This window comes from Acanthisitta chloris, unplaced genomic scaffold (assembly GCF_000695815.1).
Source record: "Acanthisitta chloris isolate BGI_N310 unplaced genomic scaffold, ASM69581v1 scaffold18295, whole genome shotgun sequence".
Classification (NCBI taxonomy): domain Eukaryota; kingdom Metazoa; phylum Chordata; class Aves; order Passeriformes; family Acanthisittidae; genus Acanthisitta; species Acanthisitta chloris.
The window spans coordinates 12,271-28,282 of NW_008672324.1; the positions used below are offsets into that span (position 1 = coordinate 12,271).

Here is a 16,012-nt window from a genome sequence, read left to right on the forward strand (position 1 = left end):
CATTTCTCACATCAGCACTGAAAATATCAGGCAAGCATTAACACAAGATCGCCCCAGGGAGAAGACTGGCAGCTGCCCCAGTACAGAGATACACCACACCTCAGGTCAGACTCAAGATTTTGAGGTGATGGCTTCTGTGCAGCAGCTGTAATTGTGAGCAGACTGTTCAAAAGGTGCGGACAAGCATTCAGGGAATGTTTTTTGGTCTACGTGAATGAAGCCATCCTTTGCTTCTGTAGTCTGAATGATGGAGAGAGGAGACCCACCAATCCTCCTTCCACGTGTACCCAGAACTTTGAATCCCAAAGAGCCTGGACACTTGTGAAAACAGGTAGAACATGAAAAGGAGCCTGTGTTTTCTAATGCTGCTAGCTTCCATGCAGTGAGAGACAAACTGCAACATAAACTGCAGGACACCAAAATCCTGGTGACTGGCAACTGGAGCTGGACTCACCGGTGAGAGGGGAGCAGTCAGAGCAGGGGTGGAAAGGGGGAGCAGTTAGGCAGACATTGTAAGCAGGGAAGCAAAATGGCAAAAAGTCATGGGACAGAATTGCCTGTGCAAGGATCAGAGGGGCAAATAAAAGATAAACATATGAAAAGATATAGCGTGTGTGTAGGGAGACCTGCCAATGTGGCAGTTGAGGGTACAAGCAATAAAGGGCAAAAGGAGAGATCAGAACTCTCTGTTTCTTCTCAACTCTCACCCCTTTCCTCATTAAGGGCATTTAAAGATATTCTAGTATTTTCCTGATACTTCCTTTCCCATCAAAGCACATCCTGCAATTTCAGCAGTGATAGTAAGCCTTAATGAATAAGAGTGAGGAGCGTTAGGAAACGCCACAGTGGTCTTAGGTAATTACATCTGAGAGAGGAAGTGCCCTGGAGCAACCTTGATGAATGTATACTCTGAAGATTTCATGATCCCTGCCCTAGGTACAACACAGATACACTACCAGTACACACAACAAGTGCAACCAGTGTTAAAGAAGGAGGAAGAACATTGAGAACATTGCTATAATGGCAGTTTTTCCTATAAGGGGAGTGGTGGTGCTGAGGGTCCAGGAATACCTACTTACCAGTTAAGTGGCTGGCAATCCTGGCAATAGGTTTAGGAGGCAGGGCAGGGGGCTGTTTGAGGAGGGACAACTGTTTCACTGGGGTGTCCTCATGGTCTCCAGGGAAAGCGGCAGATTTTTTAGGGGGAAGTAGCAGGACTGGCTTAGCTGTAGGATCTTGGGACAGGAGGACGCCGGATTCATTGGATGTGGGGCTCTCTTCAGACACTGGAGGACACAACCACATCATAGACGCAACAACGTTACGAGCAAAGCAGCAGCGGATACAGCCAAAGTTAAGACAAGAAAAGCAGCACAGCAATGCAGATTAGGAATGACTAATAGATTTCACTCGAACATCATATAACGTAGAAAGGAGGAAGGAAGGAGAGAAAGAAAGAAAACGAGGAAGAGTAACACACATCTACACAACAGCCGAATTTCCCATTACCTCTGACAGAATCCAGCTCCTTTATGTCAGGCTGGGACGTATTCCCACATCTCGAACATAAATCAAGTCTTAAAATGTCACATCTCTGACGGTCTGTCACCACAGCTTGCTCAGGACCAGATATGTTAGCAGGTGGTCTCTAAACTTATCCTGTAAATGTAAAAGCACCTCACGGGGCCTACTCTGTTTCAAAGAGGCTACATAGCTGTGCAAAATCATGGATGATTGCTTCTACAGCTCACTTTTCCTCACTCGACCTTTGTCCACAACTCTCAGAACTAAGTGAAGCAGAAAGAGGAGCTAACCTAGATGCAGAGCATTGCTGCCTCTCTGCATGGGCTGGGGAAGCAGTGCAGCAAGCCACAACTAGGGTAGGGCAGCTGGCTGAGTTAGTTACTGACACAGGCGTGGTGTGAACATCACCCAACACCACATGGTAGCTAGAAAGCATGATGTTGTACCCCTAGGTTTAAACATGTTGTCAGCTCTCTGCTCTGGAGCTCAATGGCACACCTGATATGTAGATGTAGAGTTGGAAATCTACTCCTACATGTTCACAAATTGCAGGGACTTCGCCTTACTCCAGAAGAGGTTACTTGCATAGAAGTAGAGGTTACTTCTATGCCAAGGTAGTCAAAATTCCTTGTAGAGCATTCAGTGACAATCCCTATGCTGTCACCTCCTTTTACAGCAGAAGACCTAAGCACCAAGTGTTAGAAGTCAAAAACTTGCTTCGAACAGCTTTGAGTATCTACATCACAATGTAAACAAGATGTTACCTGTCCCATCCATGATCTCTGTAGTTGGGAGCACCTCGTATGAGCAGGGTTCCACAGATGTTGGACCTGACTCCAGTTCTGCTAGGGCTGGCAGGGATACCTGGCTGGAGCTCAGCACTTGCCCAGAGCCCAGAGGCTGCCCATTCTCCAAAGCTCCATCTTCGTTTGGTATGGCAAGTTCCCCATCTGTTCATAGTTGGAAGAAAGCAGAATGACAAAAAAGACACATAAATAAGATGCAGAAAGAATTTAAAATGAAATCTGCTATCTCCAGATACAAGATTTCAAATGAGATCTAGTATGTATACACGTATTTGGTTTGTATGGAAAAGTTTTGGCAGCAGGGCAGTTATAGGGGTGGTATTTGTGAGAAGCTGCCAGAAGTCTCCCAAATGTCTGATGGAACCAGCTCCAGTCAGCTCCAAGATGGACCCACTGCTGGCCAACGCCAAACCCATCAGTGATGGTGGTAGCACCTCTGGGCTAACGTATTTAAGAAGAGCTGAAAAAAACTCACAGGAATTGCAGCCACAGAGAAGAGTGAGAATATTTAAGAGGAACGACTCTGCAGACACCAAGGTCGGTGAAGAAGGAGAGGAGAGAGGTGCTCCAGGTGCTAGATCAGAGATTCCCCTGCAGCCTGTGGTCCATGACCATGGTGAGGCAGAAATTTGTGAAAAACTGCAGCCCATGGCAAGGACTCACATTGGGAAGTTTGTGAAAGACTGTATCCTGTGGGAGGGGCTGGAGCAGGGGAAGAGTATGAGGAGTTACTCCATGACGAGGAAGCAGCAGCAGAGGCTACATGTGATGAACTGACCACAGCCCCCATTCCCTGTCCCCTTGTGCCACTGTGAGGAGGAGGTAGAGAAAATTGGGAGTAAAGTTGAGTCTGGGAAGAAGAGAGGAGTGGGAGGAAGGTGTTTTTAAGATTTAGGTTTTATTTCTCTGTATCCTACTCTGATTTGGTTGGCAATTAATTAAACTAGTATCACAAGCTGAGTCTGTTTTGCCCATGACAGTAACTGATGAGTGATCTCTCCTTGTTCTTATCTTGACCCATGAGCTTTTTGTTTTTTCTCTCCCCTGCCCAGCTGAGGAAGGGAATGACAGAGCAGCTCAGTGGGCACCTGGTGTCCAGTCGGAGTCAACCCAGCATAATATGGAAGACACAGGGATAAGGATCAAAACAATATGGTTTGTATCGCCAAAATACAACTTGTGCTGAGCAATTTTTGGAGATGTCTTACTGCAATGTTCTGTCCATCTGCTTTAAGGGGTTACTAAGACTTGGGAAACATCTGTCAAATATTTGTGTTGATCTTTTGCTTACCCTAGGAAGGTCATCATGAACCAAGTGATCATGAACCAACATGCTTGGTTCCTGACCCTCCTTGACCCATGGGGACATGCAGCCCCATCCAGTGCCAAAAAATCTGTTTTCTCTCTGTCTGTGTTGAAGCTGGGAAATCAGGAATGAGAATTGCCTGGAACTGAAGCTGTGAAACTTTCTTAATGAATACCAATATACACTGCATATAATTTATAGTTTTTTAAATAATAAGAAGAACAAGAATTATTCTCTTTCCTTATACCAGCTTCTATGCAAAATCAAGAAAGTAAAACCAAGCAAAATCATAGGAGTATGTCCCTATTTTGCACACAAATAAAAACATTACCGCTCCATCATCAATATTTTATGCAATTTTTATAGTTGCCTGGTGTAAGGTCTTGATACTGGTATATATCAGATCCCATTTAGAAAGCCTGTTTTTATAGTTACTAATAATATCTCCTCTCTCTGAGCAAAATTTCTGTAACAGCAGCTGGCAGTCTCTTCCCTATCAAACACCACTTCACATTAGAAATAATAAAGAACAGAAGCAAGGGCTCAGATAATTCTCTATGGTGTCAACCTGCATGATTTTTATCTCAGAACTTGTAAAGCACAGCACTCCGGTACCTGGAGGCAATGGCTACATGGATATCTCAATTACAGTTTTATAAAGGAAAGTGTTCAGCCCCTATGGTTACAAATGGAAGACTGAAAATATAACTGAAATGTGACCTGTAAGACTAAAAACCAGCAGGCAAATAAGCAGAGCCTAATTTCACTAAGCATTTAAATTACTTTTTAAAGTGAAATTCAGGATTTCAGGATCTGTTTTTTTGGGCACCTCTTATTAGCCATATTACGGCTCAGTGTACTGAGTGGAGATGTACATCATTTGAGTGAGTGCCCATCTTCCCCTCACAGGGCTAAGATGTGCAACCCATTTTGGAAAACAATAGTGAAAAGAGAAATAAGTTAAGTCTCATTTCAGTGTCAGGACACAGCAATTAACAAGTCTGAAAGTACATTAGCTGACAACTATACAGAACTATATTTTTGCCACTTAGAGCTTCTCTACAGTATATGCAGATGGTCTCCTGATAATTTTGGATTTATTATATATACCAAGGTCTTGACTTTCTTGGCTTTGTTGGAGGTTTTTTGAAGACACAGAGAGCTATTAGCGTACACAGTCACACATACAACACTGAAACCTCGCCCATGTCTTTGAGAGCAATCAGCTAAGCTGGCTAAAAGGTGGCAACATGAAACAAAGCTGAAGGCTTTGGCCAAGTGTTCGCAGCACAACATCCTGTCAAAGTGCTGTGGTCATTCAATACAACTCTGTTTATTTCCCTAGGCAGCAAAAATCAAACAACAGTCCAGCCAGTATTTAAACTGAATGTGTTTTGACTTAGCTGTTTGGGTGGAAGTGCTATGTATTCTGTGCTCACTCTGTCTCCCTTTTATAAACACACACACGTTTCCACGTGTTCAGGGTAAGGGCTGCTGTTCTCTCAGTTACCTAGTTTCATGAAAGAGCGTAACTGTTTCTTAAGCAGTGAAATTGTTTCCTGAATGAAAGACAGTGATTGTGTCCAGCAACATAATCATTAATTCAGTACATTAATTCAGACTAAATTTGACTGTAACTGTGACCAGAGAAAAATATGTATTATGAAACCAGTAACATTTGTTTTTTGGAGGATGTCTGTACATTTTTAATGAAGTGGGAAACCTATCGTAGTACATGGAGCATCTTGAAATCTTACTGTCTTAAGTGCACTTTGTGCTTCTCAAGTTGTATTAGCCTGATTTAAGACAGCATTCAAACGACCCATGAAGGTTTATGATTGCAAAAAAGTAAAAAGCAGGATAAAATTTTGGCTTTTGCTTTTTGTCATAATAATAAGCATGACAGCTTTCTGCACTGACAGCATCACCTTTTTTAATCTTACCTCTGAATATCTCTAATATTCATCTAGGGTCTAAAACTTGTCCTTGGATTTGAATGAAATCGTCAGACATGGCACAGAATCAAAACTGAAATATACACCCAAAGTCAGGTCTTGCTTAAAGATGAGCTACATGGGGAGCTGCTCAAGTACAACAAACAGACCAAAGATGTGGATAAGATAATTTGTAGGGTGAAGAGTATCTTAGTGTGAATTAATCCAGCATCAGAGACATGCTTGACAACCAGATATAAAAGGCAAATTACTTATTATTTCAAAAGTACTAAAGCTATTCCAGTGAGCTGACATACAAATGAAGAGAATCCTGGTAATGCAGTCATTACATATACATGGATAAACTGATTAGTTTTCAGGAACCAGCTATGTTAAGTTATTAAAGTTAATTTTGCACAGTGATAACATACATAATCTTTTGTTCTCACACTTGCTAAATCTTTTGCTGTGTTTTCACAGAGCCTGATGCTACTTAGTGGAGAATCACATTCCCTGAGTGCATGATCTTCGGTAATGTTGGCAGAGTGTGAATCTGGACAGGACCATGAGAGAGTAGCCTGACCAGTACTTCCGTGTTCTTCACATCATAGATCGGCCTACCCTCTCACTGTGTCTTTTACTTGGAATACCTTGGAGTATGGAACTTCCTGCGTATCTGGAAAGTGCCATTCTCATGTATTCCTTCTGCAGATAAATGGAGAGTCTGAAATCCTGGGTTATTTTTTCCTTTGGGTTATCTCTTTCAGTACTTGCCTGCTCTCAAGTAAGACTGTCCAGGCAAGCATTCTTGATGGCAAAGTCTAGGAAGGGCAGAGAAAAAGTCATTGTCTTTCTCTGCCATAACCCCTATGGGTAAGAGATGGAAAACTGGGGGTTCTTACACATGGTTAACACCTGTCATTAGAGCTGTTTCCTCGTCCTGGTGACTATCTTAGCACAGCAGCTAGGGTCCTCCTTGACTTCATTGTCTAAGCAGACTCCTGATTTTGTGGGATCCCATGGAGTTTGAGACAGGCTGCCTCTGGAGGAGTTCAAAAGCTTTTGATTTCACAGCAGCACAACTGGCTCTCCAGTGGCTGTCACACCTTCCTCCTTCCACACTCATATTCAGAAATTCTCACTACAGCCAATCACATCTACCTTCAGATAAAAGAAGAGACATCAGATATTACAAGTAGATTTAATTCTTTGACCACCACCATGAAACAGTGGGCAGTTTTAAAGACAGATGCTTTTAGGATGGTTACACCTTCATGTGAAAATCAAAGGTGTCTATCTATGTGTAGGAGCAATGGTATAGTAAAAATGTCAGTTCTTCTAAACACTGAGTTATGTTCTGAGTTGCAGGTGGAAGCAGTATTTTTAAATTCTCAGCACTGCCTACCCACAAACTATTAGAACAGCAGGTTCTTCAACTTACTACTTTTCCAAAAGTACAGAGTATTTGAAAAAATTATAACCTTTGCTTACATTTTCAGAATACTCAAGTCACAGAGCCCTGGAAATGGAAGATAACAGAAACTGATTTGGTCATGAGTCTGGCCCTTTCCAAGAAAAGAGCTCTCTGCAGTTCAGTCTGGAGCAGTTTCACTTGACCAGTTTAAGTGTGGGGGTCACTGAAGTGATAAAAGCATTTGTTGATTTCCAAATATAGCAGCTGGACTGCAGTGCCTCTCCCATGTGTGAACACTGTGACTTACTGTGCTCTGCTAACTTTCACCTGCTGGATGACATAGAGCCCTCTGAAAAGCCAGCAAATCCTGAAGCAAACAGGTCAGAGCATCATTTTAAACTGCAGGCAAACAAACTAGCTAGTTCTGGCTTTCTTCAGCACAGAAGATATGACAAAAGCAGCACTAAGCATATGGCAAGAATTTTTGTTCTTGAGTCAGTCTGTCCACACTAAGTGTCTTTTGATATGAATGGATTTTTTTTTAAGAAGGAAAAAGGCAAAATTACTCACAGACTGATTCTGCTTGCTTTGTCCACCTCTTAGAAATGGGAGATAAAGAGATTTAGCATTATGGCTACACCTACTGTCTGTGCAAGATGCCTCTTGGCACGGAAGGTGCTACCATAATCAAATAAAGCCTTCTGCTATGAAATGCTAAAGTGTTTTCTTGAAGGATTACAGATTACCTAACAGGAATTACAAGGAAAACGTTACTTCCACTTATGGTTCAGTGTGAGATATGATATCCTTTATTAGAATTACTCTCAGATTATTACACCACCGAAGGAAATAATGCTTTTGCTCTACACAACTCCCTTGCTCATATCCTTGTATCATCAAAGTAATTTGATTACTGCTGCTATTCTTGTGTATTACCAGTTGCTTCTCTGCCCTACCACTTTCATTCAGGGAAGGGTACCAATTCTTAGCTTTCTGTGTTTGCAACCAGCAGGTATAATGTAGGATACTGACTAAGGAGTCCAGCTCTTTTGCATTGTAGTTTTCCTTTTAGTGTCACCTGACAGTGGAAAAAGTCCAATGTTTCTGCCTTTTGCACTGGAAATAGGAAGAAGCAGCATGTATTTTGTATCAGCTTTTTTCTGGTATGAAAAGGTGAAAAATTACTATAAAGAGAAACTAATTTCTTTTCTTTCAGATGAATACCTCCAGACAGCTTAGTATCTGCTTCACAAGATGACACAGAAGATTACAAACTAAAGCATTATTTGATCAGTGGAGAAAGCTGTAGTGCTTTGGTAGCAAAGCAGGGGGAATCACTCTGAGTTTTGGCATGGAAGGCAGAGTCAGACTGCACAGAAAAGATTTTTCCCTGGGGATGCCTTTAGAAATACATGGAGATGGTTCAGAAAGCAGCTGTATGTGGGATGTGAGGCAGGGATGGAGAAGATCACACGGACAGAGGTGTGACTGAAGGCTGCCTTCTGAGCTGGCTGAGGCAGTGAATGGGGAGCTCTGCCTGGGTCACTTGGTGTGACAGCCTGGACCATGCCTTGCTGGCTGTGGATCACACTGAGTCACACTCCAAAACATGGACAACCCAAAGCAGTGAGAAGGGCAAACCTTTTTGCCAGTTGTTTCTACCCTGAAGTTGCATCTGGGATAATTTCCAAGCCAGCAGGTCATAGTGACAGCACAGACAGTGTTAGATCTGAAGGATTAGAAGCATCTACAATACATAACTGGTAAAATCTGTAAAATATGACAGGCACCCTTTTTTATTGTTTGCTTTGTAGTGTTTTGCATGTTTTTGGTTTTGTTTTCACTAAAAGAAATGAAGAGTTTGGGTTAGGAAATGTTTTAATTCCCAACAAACTAGATTAAAAAGTAGATAGCAGATTTAAATGCTCCCAAATTTATTAAGTACACCATAGTTCTATAATCTGTGAAAGTTTATAACTTCTATGGACATCTAACAGCTTTTGTACTGGTACTGTAAAAGACTTTTAGATTTCAAACTAGTGAGGCTTTAAAGCATAGGCATAAATTCTATTGAGATTAAGAGGCAATTTTGTCATGTCTTTATATGATTTGTTGAATTAATTGCCTTAGTTATTGACAAGGGAAGCAGCAAAACAAATAAAAGCTGCAGTTAAATATTGGCACATATGTAATAGATGTCAAGTATGTATTTCATTACCACTGTAAAACAATGATGTTTGTAAACAATGTCATTTTGCATAAATTAGATACCATCAACACAACAAATTAATTACCCTGAACAAGGAATTATTATGTCTTTGGAGCTGTTTCAAAAGAAAGTACATTGTTCTATTCTCATCAGGATCCAAAACCTTTGAATATTACCCTTTTCCCCAGTTAATCCCAGAGTGACTCAACCAGATAATGATAACACATGCAGGCACAGACCCACTCCATTTCCACACAGTCTGGATGCTTTGCTGTTTTGCAGTGAGTGACTACTGCCTGTTGCTGTGATTTTTATTTCTACTGCTTTACATTTATGATTAGTTTTAATTTTTATTTGCTAAGTAACTATCACACATATCCAACAGAGGCCCAGCCCACAGTGAAATCATGAGAGGTGTTTGCAGACCTTATGCTGCAGAGTCTTGCAAGTCAGGATTCTATTCCCAATTCCTAGTGTTACAATAATGTAGCATCTGACCATAAAGCTATATGGGATGTCAGTTTAATGTTGTGAAAAGAAGAACACTTACCTTTATCAAAAATTTCTTTCAGCACTCCTCGTTTTATAAGCTCCTCTCTGCTTTGCCTCATTGATATTTTTCTTTCCAAAGCTGTAAGCAAAGGACAAGGGTCAATACAAATAGAAAAGAATGGAAATTAATGTTTTAAAAGGTTCTACTCCTTATAAGGCATTTTAAAAAATGCTTTTTCTCCTTTTCAAGTCAGGGGCAGTTTAGCATCTCAGAATAAAAGCTACTGGCAGTCCAGAGAATCTATCTGCTGCTGTAGTGTGGCTATTATTGATATAAATGGCTAAAGACTGACTGATTTGAGGGATGTCTGCACTCCTGTTGCTTCATTTTGACACATGACCCAATCATTTCTGTCAAGAATTAGATACAGCAAAGGGAGAAAAAGGAAATTAATGCAGAAGTCGCAGAGGAAAAGGTAAGAAGAAAGACCACACAAGGATCACACCAATGAATGATGCAGGCACAGAAGGTGGCCGTGGACTATCTCCAGGCCATGGAAGAGGATGGTAGCCAAGGCTTCTTTGCCACTAATCCCACTGAAAGCAAATCAAGTTGTTTGCGGCAGCGCAAAACCCAAACTGTTTAACAGAGCCTTCTCCTCCCTGGAGGGGTGTTTTCCCTCAAATAGATGTAAATGAGGGAAACTCCAATTTACACCATGTGTGAACAGCCCGAGTTCTGTATTGGCTGCTTGGAGACTGCAGTCACTGAGGCAGCAAAACGACAGATAGAAAATACATGTTTCTTTCATCCAGTAGTAATTAAAACAATGTCCAATTAACCAAAACACCACAAAGCACATGCTTTCAGGCAAAGACCTGAAAGCCAGCAAGCGAGGGGCGCATGAAGTGATGTGCAGGAGTGGCTGTGACTGCACCCGCTCTGTGAGAAACAAGCCCGTGCCTGCCAAAAAAGAGGCACAGTCAAGGGCAAATTGCTTCTGCCATATGCTCCTCTATCAGACCCAGCACAGATGTGCACATACACACAAATGAACTGGGACTTAGCATCTCCAGTCTGCCCAAGGCAGATTTAAAGCAAAAGAGACTTAGAAACCCTCTCTCCATCCCTGAAAACAGGAGGGTGTAACCTTTTCTGGTGCCGCTGTGTGTTGGCCGTTCCCGCAGGGGCACATATATTTGGTGAATTAGCTATGCTTATACTGACACGCTGTACACATCGCAACTCATTTGCTGTCAGATACTTAAGGCTTAGTATGAACAAGGCCAGCTCTGCTTCATTCTTATCCATAGGATAAATTTAGGCTTCTCTGTTTTTAAAATCAGTTTTGAACTTCCGCACAAAGATGACCAGTAGGTAGAGTCAGAAGCTAATAAAAGCCCTGGTCTCCTGTAAACACACCCTATGAACTTCAGCATGGATCAGAATTAAAGGCAGGCCCCTTTGCTGAGGCACAAGACCTCATACCCATTAGCCAGCCACATGGTGCTGTTTGATTTTAGAGGCAGCTAACACAATGGCCACAGCATTTTCTAGAGTGCCTCAGATCCATTTGAAGAAGTGCTTTAGGCACCTCAACTGTCTTTTAATGAAAGGCCAATTTCTAAGTTTCTAATATGCTTTTGAAAAGAAAGACCCAACAGGCAGACTTTGGAATCATATTGCAGACTGCTCCTCAAACTACCCTTTCTGTGTGCTGAAGAGATCTTCTTGTGGCACAGCATTTAAACCTTTTCCCTCTTCCTCCTTACGAATAGCTGCCTTCAGCCCCTTCAAATAAAAGCCAGAACAAGCTATAGCTAATTCCTGAACGTTCTCCCACCAAATAAATTGTTAAAACCCTGACTGACTTTAAAGAGCAATTTGTTGGCATCCAACACCTTTCTCAATAGGTCTCAGAAAGTGTAATTTTCTGTTACTGTAAGCAGTGAACAGCACCCAGTCTGTCTGAACTTGCCCCTCAGTGGGAAACCAAGACGTGGTTAATCAGCAGCGAAGCAGCAGTTTCTGCATAGAGACATCAGCACGGCCCACAGAACAAAGGCAAATTCTGCTATTTCTGTACTTGACCATAAATAGCAGCTAAGTAACAGATCCACATTTTACACACAAATTCACTGGCAATCACCTAGGTTCACTGTCTCACCCCCCTGCCTAGTGAACAGCTGGCTATGCAAGGTAGCAGCATTACTGCCGACTTCATGGGTAGGAGCTCCCACCACATTATTATAGTATTGGTAAGAAACACAGTAATTTTGTGGACTGGAGTTAAGGCTTTTTGGGAGTCAGGTGCTACAAAGGACTAGGAGGACATTTTGAAGAAGCGCAGGAGTGCCTTTTCCAGATCAGTTGCTGGGGAAGACCCTCAAGTATTGACCAAGACTTCTCAGAGTCACAGACTACTTTTGCAGTCTAGCAGAATTTCCAAGATAGAGTATGTATATTTGAAAGACTGTATATACATAGGCTTTTCAGATACTCCCTTTTAGTTGTAATCTGCTTGTGTTCAAGAATGAAAAAACCCACAACCCTCCAGCTGAAGCTCAGATGTAACCAATTTTTTCAGTTTCTAAATCCTTTCTAAGTATGTACAGGACTTAAAGTATTAATTATTTTCCTACTAAGCCAGTTTAATTAATAAGATATTTAGAGGAAGGGCATGCTGGGCTAAGAGCAGCACTGAATGATAATAACAGATGTTACACTGAAACTATGGAACATGCTGCCTTTCTTTAATACAAATCTTCCCCCAAACAAGTCTCATACATTTAAGTGCATAACCTGCTATGCTACTGCTGGGTCAGATGGAAAAAAATACAAGCACTTAGATGCAGAACTCATTAGGATCTAACAGCCTGAACAATGACATGTTTTACTTGGTCTGGATTTCTCTGACAAAGATTGCCAGCTCTTTTACGAAGGATTTGCTCTTCAAGCGGAAAGCTGATACAAAATAAATTAATTCACTCTCCACTGAGAAAGGATCCATTCACAGCAGAGGATAAATAAAAACCTCTGAACTATTCCTTGATTCATGAAAACTGTGTAAATTCTGTGATGGGGAAAAAATGAAATAAAATTAATATTTAACAAAAGATGTATTACTTCATTAGTGATTTTCCATGGTGATTAACCTCATTTTTTGTTTGTACAACCTTTCAGGAGATTAGAAATAAGCATTAAGCCCTCTTTATGGGATCTACTTATGCCAGAAACTAGTTATTGTAACAAATTCATCCACTCTCCAAGAAACTCTCAGTTACTAGTTTACAGAAATGAGCCTATGTGTATTTTATAGTATAAGTGCACTAATTTTGTCGGTGTGCTCTGCAGTACGCTGTTTCTTTTAAGCTTTGATGAAGAAACAGTGGGAAATGTTTTTATTAATGTTTCTGAGCTGGTATTTTTGAACTCATCCCTCAGGAGCAGCATCCCTCTGCTGTTCAAGCAGCGCTTTTCTCTGTGGCAGCACCACTAAGATCAGTAAAGCCCTGACAGGGTCAGGAGGAGTTCCTGCCCCTCTGTTCTGGAAATCAAGTACGGTTTTGAATTTATTCCTTTAATAAGCCACTGTGCTCTGTGATGGCAGTGATTGTGGGCTGCTCCTCCAGCTGAGAAGGTGAAGCTCACTGCTGCCTCTGAGCCAAGAGCTTCTGCTGCTCCATTAACCAGCCAAAGAGGCATTTATGTAGCCAGGACGCATAACCTTTCTGTCCCTCCAATTTCTCCCTTCAAGACCAAAACATCTCAGATGAACTATTGCAACCTGCATCTATATGAGAATAAACCAGCCTACTTTGCATAACTTGTCATGTTGCTGCTTAAACCAAGGGGAGAATTAAATAAACAGGTCCTGCCCTTTCTTCTCATCTGACAACCAAAACTCAACCCCAGGCTGTGATGGCGAGTTGAGTATCTACCTTGGTTTTTTTTTTTTTGAGGTTGCCCTTGGCCTTTGTCTTAAAAAGCACTGGGGGCTGCTTTGCATGAATTCTTCCTTTCAAAGGCCACTACCATTTTCATGATGATTTTAGGAAGGAAAGGTTGTTATAGGATGGAGCTTAGAGCAGAAGCTTTCTGGTGCACCAATTACACTTGCATTCAATAGGAATCTGCTTTGCTAATCTGAATAATTAGAAACAAGCAAACCAATTGCTTTGCACAGCGTTTTGATAAACAATCATCAATATTTCCTTTAGACTTGTAAGGAAGGAGAGATTTTCAGATGCAATGGATTATGTATCAGAGCATGTCACATCATCTTGAAATTTTTGCACCTATGTAGACTTTCTTGACAATCACATGGAGCAGGATTCACCTGTTATAAACTTTTTACAGGGTGGGTTTCTGCCTCTGAGCTGGCCTCCTTATATATTAAGAGCAAGTCTCAGGCATGATTAACCTCAGCCTAATGTAAGCATCTAAACCAGGCTAAACTGCTCCTTGAAAGTGCCTGCTAAGCTTCACTGATCATAAAGGAAGCTAAGGGTGAGTAGCTGAGATAAAGATGCGTAAAACTAGAGCTGAATACACTCCTGAAATCAAAACTGACTGAAGTGAGTAGCTTTAAGAAAAGAAATACTGCTGCAGATGAAAGGCAAACACTGAGCTGAGGAAAATGTAAATATGTCAGCTCACACAGAGCTTCATTAATTTGGGATTGTCTTAATAGCTGTGGCATGACACTCAGCACTGCTGCTGAGAGATTGGGGTTTGACCAATGCCAAAACATAGCTTGGTTGAAATAACTATTCTGCTTTGCTTTGTGCTAAACATGAATTTTGCTTGGCTTCAAACATGGATAGGTCTCTTGAAGCCTAAAGGAGGTAAAAATATTCCAACATGTTTCCAAATATTTGAAATTTAAAGTTCCTTACAGAACTTTAGAGTCTTTCTAATATCAGCCTGGGTTTTCCTGTAACAGTACCATCTACAAAATCTAATTCAGACAAATTACAACCTAGAAAGAATTAGGAGTCCCTTTTTGTCTGTCAGTCCACTCATGACAGTTCTTGTTTTGACTGTAGTCTAGCACTCACATCCTGTGAGATGACAAAATAAGTGAACATCAGTAGAAGAATGATGGGCTGGTATTAAAAGGCAAGCTTGATTTTAGAAAGTGTATTACAAATACCTCTCCAATTCAGGTGCCACTACAGTAGTTGACCAAATAAATCCCTTTCAGTACATGAATCATTTGAAAAACTGTGGCATGTTCTGCAAGGCAAACTAGTAACACAGGAACAAAAGTCAGCGTTGATGCCACACTAAAGAGTAACTCAAAACACTCTTTTCGCCAACCGGTATTATCATTATATAGGTGGAAAAGTGAGGTACAGAGAAGTTGAAGCAAGTTGATTGTCACCTACTTCATCAGTAGCAAAGCATTAGTGGCACCTGTTCTGCAGCCAGGGGCCAATACACTAGGCTAGGAAATGACCCTTCTAGACATAATATTTGTTACTCTGTAATTAAGACAAACAAAATAATGGTCAAAAGATCCAAAAATAGAATTAAAAAACACACCACTGAATGATTCATTTTATTTCCAGTCATTCAAGTACGACTGATTTATTTTAAGTTTATTATTTTAGATTATGGCTATGTAGAAGCACAGAGAAAATGATGTTAGAGCATCTTGCTTCCACTCAAATTCAGATTGGCTGAAGACATTGGTCCCATTCCAGTTAGAAGCACTGGACTGGTAGCATGGTAAATCCGCATTTGCAACAGGCAAACCTTTGAAATCACACAGTAAAAATATGCACATTCCTTTGAGAATGCAGGATCAAACCTAAAATCCCTAGTTACTAATCAGAAGAGTTTAGGAGGTATAACAGTTGGCACACCTGGTAACTCTTGATAAAAATTCAATCATTTCTTCCTTACTGATTGCGAATGAAAGTAAAACTGGGGAAGAAGCTGAAATCTGCCTTAAGGAAACTCTAGACTTGTACTGATCATTACTACACTCCTCTGCCAGGGGACAGACTTAGGAGGAAAGTGGATGCAAAATCAAATATGTAAACACAAAATTTCAGGAGCTAATCAAAATACTGCAAACCACACTAAGTGAGATCACAATACAGTAACACAACTCAGAAACACAGCAAAAAAACCAAGAATTCGGAAAACACAAGGAAAGGCACAGAAATTAAATCTGAACAACTCTACCATAATAGTTCTTAGTTCTTTCTAAACTAAAGAAATCAGAAATCTAATCCAAGAACAGATGGACTGGTTTTGTCTTTTTTTCAAACAGAAGGACTGAAAAAAAATCAATCAAAGAAGGTGCCTTCCTAGGG

General features: G+C 41.0%; 1 protein-coding gene across 1 annotated transcript in view; it reads right to left on the reverse strand.

Moving 5' to 3' along the window:
* LOC103802039 (phosphatase and actin regulator 1-like) overlaps window positions 1-16,012 on the reverse strand; it is a gene marked incomplete at its 3' end in the record, with an annotated part of 66,191 nt that overhangs the window by 9,381 nt on the left and 40,798 nt on the right. The window contains exons 2-4 of the mRNA XM_009074479.1: window positions 9,744-9,824; window positions 2,289-2,474; window positions 1,080-1,286 (exon numbers count right to left, since the gene is read on the reverse strand). Of these exons, the coding sequence (XP_009072727.1) occupies window positions 1,080-1,286; window positions 2,289-2,474; window positions 9,744-9,824 (474 nt within the window). The remainder of the gene's footprint in view (window positions 1-1,079; window positions 1,287-2,288; window positions 2,475-9,743; window positions 9,825-16,012) is intronic.